General features: G+C 46.8%; 1 protein-coding gene across 1 annotated transcript; it reads right to left on the bottom strand.

Annotated features, from left to right (window-relative positions):
* Positions 1-1,769: 1,769 nt before the first annotated feature.
* On the bottom strand, positions 1,770-7,598 carry LOC117077770 (E3 ubiquitin-protein ligase HUWE1-like). Its single transcript, XM_033201396.1, is given in 10 exon segments — positions 1,770-3,121; positions 3,124-3,157; positions 3,482-3,663; positions 4,351-4,468; positions 5,137-5,242; positions 5,369-5,656; positions 6,535-6,641; positions 6,862-7,030; positions 7,311-7,428; positions 7,559-7,598. Coding segments are annotated over 10 exon segments (1,320 nt in total). The 3' UTR covers positions 1,770-2,963.
* Between the last annotated feature and the right edge of the window lie 229 nt (positions 7,599-7,827).

Below are 7,827 nucleotides of genomic sequence, written 5' to 3'. Positions count from 1 at the left end.
CATGTGTCTTTGTAGTAGAGTAATTTATAATCCTTTGGGTATATACCCAGTAGTGGGATGGCTGGGTCATATGGTACATCTAGTTCTAGATCCTTGAGGAATTGCCATACTGTTTTCCATAATGGTTGAACTAGGATTATTTCATCTGTACTCCCAGCTTCCACATCCAACCCCCAACCTCCAACCCAGGAAACCCCTTTACTTTCAATTTTAAATTACCTGCCAGACCTTTATTTCAAAGAACCAGTTAATCTTATTGCTTATTGACAAATTCTACTCTTTCTGCTTATTCCTTTCTTTTTGAGACTGAGTCTCACTCGGTCACCCAGGCTGGAGTGCAATGGCGTGATCTCAGCTCACTGCAACCTTCGCCTCCTGGGTTCAAGCGATTCTCCTGCTTCAGTCTCCCAAAGTGCTGGGATTACAGGCGTGAGTCACAGCACCTGGCTGGGACTGGCGCGGTGGCTAGGACCGCCAGTAGCTGGGACTGCAGGCGCCCGCCAGCACGCCCGGCTTTTTTGTTTTCAGTAGAGACAGGGTTTTGCCGTTTTGGCCAGGCTGGTCTTGAACTCATCTCAGGTGACCCACCCGCCTCAGCCTCCCAAAGTGCTGGGAAATACAGGTGTGAGCCACCGCACCTGATCTCTTCCATTTTAAAGTCCCTCTGGACTCTAAGCAACTAAACTCCTGCTGCCTTGAATTGCATGACCCCTCCGTGCTTAACCTCAACTCCTACACAGCTTTAGGCTGCAATCCAAGTGCACCAACGATGGAGAGCTTTCCCTGACTCTCGAGGATAGGCCAGGCACTTCTATGTGTCACAAAACTAATCACTGTCTTCACCTCCCTACTAGAAGCTCAGTAACAGGAATGGGGCGATTCCTCTGCCTTCTCAGAAGGCCAGGCACAAGAGTGGAAACACTAAAAAAGGGGGAAATGGCTAGCAGCCTTGGCTCCAGGACCAGGGGATCAGGTTAAAGACACACTCTTGCTTTCCTAGACCCACACTTCGGGACAAGGTCAAGGGGACAATCTGTTCAGAGGTAGCACCCTCAGGGAATGAGAAAACCACACAAGGCAAGCACCACTTGGGGATATTTTTTCTAACTAAATTTTTATTAAATTATTTTTTTCTTTGAAGGCTGGAACCATCGAAGTCCTTAGATCAGCTTTAAGCACTGGATGGAGTAAAAACCACGAGGGACTACAAGGTGATCTGTGAACAGACTGGCAGACAGATGACGAGAGGGAGTGACAACAAAAATAGACAAACAAAAAGAATGGTCTTCTGGTGACCTAAATTACTTGCTTATTAAAATTTATTAGAAATAAACAAACATTAATGAAATAAAAATCTAAAACTGAGCCCCAGACTCAAGACTATTAGAAAGGCTCACCAAGTAAAACCCTGGGCTGGGTCAAGTGAGCTCTGTTTTGTACAACCTGCTGCAGTTTGTTCCCCTTGAGCAAGGTGATGCTTTGTCCTGGGCTGCAATCTCTAACACCATCACCATCCCCAAGTGCAGCTCCTATTCTAAAAAAAAAACAGATGCCCCCACCCCCAATTTCTGGTGAACTGCCAATCTCTCCTGACTGCAGAAACTGACTCTGAAGGAGGAAGTTGCACCAGTGGTGGAGGTAGGTGGGCAAGCGGGTCGGGCAGGGATGGTTTCCTGGAGAATCCATTCGGATCTTTTCTCCAGATGCCTAGCATGTGCTTAAGAGTTTTTTTTTTTTTTTAAGTTTGAAAAAAACTCCATTGTGAAAAGTGAGTTATGAAGAGTGCTCTTTATTTGAAACCTCCACAACACAGACGCCAATCTTGTCTCGCATTGAATCATTAGCTGTGCACATCAACACATTCCAAGCACAAATTAAGAAATGCAAACAGAACAAAAAAATATATATATATAATTTTTTCCCCTATCCAAAGGTTTCAAGTCTCAATGCAGCAAATCCTTCTGAACACAGAATCTGAGGAGCACACTGTTCAAACAGTTGGGACAGACAGGTCCCTGCAAAGGCTACTGCCTTTTAAACACATGGGGCGGGGATCATGGACGGCATGGAAAGGGGAGAGAAGGTGAGGAAACAGGTGGCGGGGAGAGAATGAGAAGAGGAATAGGTATGCGCTGGGGAAGATGGGGCAGCTGGGACACACACGGTGAGTTGGTGGATTTCATTTATTGGTTGTTGACAATTTCTTTCTGGTTCTTTTTTTAACTCCCCCCTCCCCAGGTCCAACAATGGTTAAAAAAAAAACCCACAGAGGTGGGCAGGCCTTATTAGGCCAGCCCAAAGCCTTCAGAGCACTCCTGGATAGCCAATAGTAGCATGTGGCGGAGCTTCTCAAAGCTCTCATAGGCAGGCAGATCCAGCTGATTAAACTAAGGAAAGAAGAAAGATCAGTTCGTGGTGAGGGATGACAGATAACCAAATCTGTGTGTTCCCAGGTGCCCACCAGCCCCTCCCCTCCCTGAAGAAACCAACTCCCTGCTTCTTGATGACTCCCAATCTTGTCTCAGCCCAGTCTGCCCTCCTTGATCTGGCTCCCAAACTGGCAATCGGGCACCAAAACCAAAAATCTGACCCTGTCACTCCTCCTTAAACATCCTGGCCTCACTCGCCCACAGGCTAAAGTGCAAACTTGAAGGAGATTTTCAGAGTCACTCTGCTGAGCTCTTTAGACTTCTGCTCCCTGCAACTCCTCCTTGCTCCAGTCACGCTGGTCCTGGAATACACCATGCTCTCTTGTGGTGCTGTTTACCTGCCAGTGTCTCCCCAGCCCCCACTGTGTCTAGCACATCTCATCTCAAACATCACCTCCACAGAAACACCAAATTGTGAGTTACCCAAGGTCCAGGACTCAGCCCCATTTGCGTTCCCAATCTTGGTAGGGTTCTGAAAACATCAAGTATGCAAGCTCAATCTAAGCGCTGAAAAGGAAAAACAAACCCTTCCTTTTACCATGTGTGAGCTGAAGGCAGGCGATCTGTGGACCTGTCATCTCGATGGATCTGAAACTTCTGAATGCCATTCATGCCTTCGAGGGCAGCAAAGCCTTGCAGGGGTACCTTGGAAGTACCCGTGACAAACTGGAGGAACTTGGCACGGTCAGCTTGTCGAAAGAACGCAATGCTCTCCAGAACCACTGGATCTGTAAGAAGGGACCCATGAAGCCAGTGTTAGGTAGAAAACTCCTAGAAGCAGGGTAGGGGGATGGAATCTGGGAAATAGGACTGGACTTGGTATCTGAGGCAAGTCCCTTCTGTGGGATGAGCTTTAGTCCCTTTCATTCATAAGACGGCCAAGAGAAGTCGGCTATGCTCCAGGAGAACAGAGAGTTAGATATAGGTAGACTGTCTTCTACATGCACCGTCCTCTAAGAGTACTACTGGTTTATTTGTTATCACACAAACTAGCGTTGCCTAGAGGACCATATGAGAGGACCATATGAAGAGGGATGCCAGCAGCAGCTCACCTGAATAGAGTTGGACTGGTACTTGTGGTATTCAGTGTTGGATTTCAGATCATCGATGTCAATGGTGGGCAGTCCTGATATAAGCAGCTCTAACTCCTGCTCAGTGAAGATGGAAATGAGGCGCTTTGGAATGATCTCATAGAAGCCTTCTAAGAAAGCCGCCAGCTGCTTGCGGATGGCTCCTGGTGAGATAACCAAAAAGCCACGTGATTTCTAAACTCACACAACTGTAGAGGTCAGAGATCCCCAGTCTGGGTCCCATCTACCACTGTTAGCTGGGACTACAGACATGCACCACCACGCCTGGTTGATTTTGCCCAGGCTAGTCTCAACTCCCTGGGCTCAAGCTATCCTCCTGCCTCAGCCTCCCAAAGTGCTAGGATTACAAGTGTGAGCCACTGTGCCCAGTGGTGTTTTTTTTGTTTTGTTTTGTTTTGTTTTGGGACGGAGTCTCACTCTGTCACCCAGGCTGGAGTAGAGTGGTGCAACCTCAGCTCACTGTAACCTCCACCTCCCAGGTTCAAGCAATTCTTCTGCCTCAGCCTCCCAAGTAGCTGGGCCTACGGGCACACGCTGCCACATCCGGCTAATTTTTTACTTTAGTAGAGACGTGGTTTCACCATGTTGGCCAGGCTGGTCTCAAACTCCTGACCTCGACTGATCCACCTGCCTTGGCCTCCCAAAGTGCTGGGATTACAGGCGTGAGCTACCACGCCCAAAGTAAAGTATTTTTGATCAAGTGTTTTGTCTTTTGTGCAAGGCATTTTGGCTTTGTCATAGTGGAGGAAAACAAAACATGCCTATCAAATGAATCAAGTCTGACCTCTTCTCATATTGAGCAACTAGAAGACTAGAAACATTTCCCCTACCTGTCATTCTCATCTGGCATACCAGGTGTACATACTCCTTCTTATTCTCCTCTGTTACCAAGATGTTGGCCCCATTGGGTTTGAGGTCACGAACTTCACAAACTCCAAACTCTTGGACCTAGAACAACCAAAACACCAATCATACATATCAGACTTCGTCTAGGATGGGATTAGATACCTAGGAACACACCCTAAACCCCTTGCCATGTCCTAGGCAGAGAGATGAGACAAGTACATACAAAATAGTGACTTTTTTCACTACTCACAGCTAGCAACTCGTCTGATAGGAAAAGGCTTTGGGTAGGAAAGAGGAAAATACTCTTTGGCTCTAAGATCCACAAAGAAGCCAGAAGAGAGTAAGGCAACTGTCAGTGGTAAAAGGGAAAAGGATGGCTAACATATATAGCGGAATGTAATCTCTTAGGAAAACAATTTGGGAGAAGAGTAACCTTAATTACCTGCATTTACCCCCCCACTTACATTTGTACAATTTTTCTACAATCAATAGCTGGTGTACAAAATTTCTACATTTACCCTTGGGAATGAAGAATTATGTACTAGAGCATTTATATTTATTTATTTTTAAATAAAGGTGAAACTAGGAAATGGCCTGCAATTCCTGGTTTTCCTGTTTGTGATGTCACTCACAACACCGCTGCAGCTTTAAGAAGTCAAGATGCTTTCCTAGAACTATGAGAAAGTCGCGCAGTGCTAGTTCTAAGGTGAACCTGGAATGGATCTTCTATACTGGCTGGAATGTGCTGTGATTAGGATTTCTTGACCTACCTCAGTGCTGAAGGTGAGGTCATAGCCTAGTGTGGAGACATCATTTTCCAGCAGATAAACCAGACCCTGGTAGAAGTGGTAATCTTCACTCTCCATATCTGTATATCTAGAAAAACACAATTATACAGGGTCATGGTTTGTAGGTTGGGGGAAGAGGGAGCACAAGGATGGGACACAAAAATACAAGACCCCCAGGACTGAGGATAGTCCCAGGACTATGCCTCATCCTCACCTGACTGACTTGCCCAAGATGTGTTTGTAAAAGGATCGAGTAAAGTAGCACTCCAGAAGACGGTTGTCATATACAGCTTTGGCCACAATGCGTCCGACAAACTTGAAGTAGCTGAGGTGGTTGGGGTTGCAGTGGGAAGATGGATTGATGGTGTAGGTGACTCGATCACCAGGTGAGGTACGGAACAAGGCATACATAGGGTTAAACATCTCTCGAGAGATGATCATGTACCACTCCCGCAGGAGCCCGCCAGCATCCTGCCCTTCTTCTCCTTCAAACACTATATACCTGCATAAGAAAGCAGAAGCAGAAAAGAGTTGTGCAGAAAACCCAGGATACATCCAGTCATTTGTGTGAGTGACAGACTGTGAAGCAGTGTCTGGGGGTGCAGTGTCAGATGAAGAGGTGAACAGAGAGAGTGCCAGGACAGCCCAGAAGTGGGGTGGAGATCTGGGACCAAACAAAAGCACCACTGACAGAGATGTCCCAAAACAGTCAAGGTTAACAGATATTCCGGAAAACACCAATAGGAAAGGTATCAGAGGAATAAATGAAGGCTTGCTTAGGTTAAGTGGGGAGGGGAGAAAAGTGGTATTAGAGAGGGATAAGCCCAGAGTCCAAATTCTCTAAAGGTATTTGGTGGAAGACCATGGCATATAGTCTGTCTAGGGAGACTCCCTGACTTCTTGTGATTACACAGATGGTGAGCCCACACAAGAGATGGGGAGGAATCATTAAATGACTCCAATAGGTCTTTCATCTCATCAGCTCCTATGCTCACGATCAAGAACTGCCGATCTCCTCTAGGTGGCTTCAGAATCACCAGTGAGCAGTACCAGTTTGGTGGAGGCCACTCATACATGGGCATTCCTAGTATAGCAATGGTAAAAGCTCTCATTGCAAAAGCCAGCCGGTATATCCTTATAAACACCAAGACTTTCCTGTCTGTCTGGGATTGTTGGGTACTTAGCTAAGGGGCCAGCCAGCAGGGCAGGCCCAGAAGATAGAAGACAACTCAGTAAGATTATCTAAAACAAGATTCCTATAGGTAATTCCTATTAGGGACGGCAGAACCTCCCTAAATTTGAGGCTAGAGCAAGCCATCACTACTGTGCAGGAGACCCCACCTCCCACCCGCCATCTTTTCTCCGTTCCTGGGTCCTTACAATCGATTCTTCATTTCTTCAGGGGATTTGCGATGCAGCTCACGATAGGAATCTTCAAACACATGGTCACGACGGACATGCACAGCCATGTCTTCTTTCCGGAGCCCTCATCTAAACGCTCCTCTCTTGGCGAAATATCTTGGGAGGTAGAAAAGAAGGAAGACAGGATTAGGGTGGCAGAATAATTTGTTTGTGTGATTAGGAAGAGACCCACAATGATGCTCCTTCTATCCTCCAAACACTTTGATCTCTGCTCCCCACTGTTTGGGAAATGCCCAGTAGTTGGGAGAGGTAGATCACTCATTACCAACTCTAAATTTTTCTTACCTCCACTGAGAAAGGACCCACAAAGATTGTGACATGTGATTTCTGCCACAAGCAGGTAAGCATGTACACATGCACCAGGAGGAGGAGAGGCATAGGGAAGACTCCAGGGGTGTTGTGGAAGCCCTGGAACCCTGCTGTGCGTGTACTATGGCCACCTGTGCCTTCTGTACTACCCCCCAAAGGATGAAACAGAACTTTAGAAATCGTGTGGTTCAAAAATCATGTGACTCTGCTTTGCTGATGAAAAATGCAGATGGGGTGGAGAAGCCCAAGGAGTATTTAGGTATGATGGCCATCAATGGTACAGCTGTCTCTTCCCTCCCCACCACCACTATATTCCAAGTGCTGCCACCAAAGGAAACTCGTGGCCTCAAGAGTAACTTCAGAGGCGAGTTACCATTTGAGGAGTTCTCACCACCCCTCCACCCCCCAATATCAAGGACACATACTTGCGCTTGACATCAAAGTCGAGGACACGAATGTAGTCTACCAGGACAGCAAAAGGCCCATCAGCAAGGTGGGTCGTGGACTGCCGTAGGATCTGGTTTAACACAGTGCGGTGAGTCTCTGAGGGGAGAAGTGACAGCAAGAATTAAGCACATCATGGGCCCCAGAAGCTGTAAGACAGCCAACCAGCTAGTAACTCTCTCTTCCTTCCTCTTCCTTATTTCAGGGCTTTAAAAGGACTAATCAAAACCAAGGGCCAACCCTTGAGGTGTGAACGTGAATCTGAGCATTTCTATTCTAAATCTGAGTATCCTGAGGCCATGGGAAACCATGCAGGGTTTACATACACAGGTGTGTATACACACACACACACATACACACACACACTCTCTCTCTCTCTCTCTCTATGGAATCGCTAAGGATTAACTGTATGGAACAATACTGTTTAAAATGAAGCCTTCTACCACCTGGCAGCCTAAAAGTTCCCTGTACCTGCAAAGCGAAGGAACTTCTGTGTGT

Source organism: Trachypithecus francoisi, unplaced genomic scaffold, assembly GCF_009764315.1.
Source record: "Trachypithecus francoisi isolate TF-2019V2 unplaced genomic scaffold, Tfra_2.0 Lachesis_group6, whole genome shotgun sequence".
Taxonomy (NCBI): Eukaryota; Metazoa; Chordata; class Mammalia; order Primates; family Cercopithecidae; genus Trachypithecus; species Trachypithecus francoisi.
The sequence above is the reverse complement of the archived record's forward strand: the minus strand, read 5'-3'. Positions and strand labels throughout refer to the sequence as shown.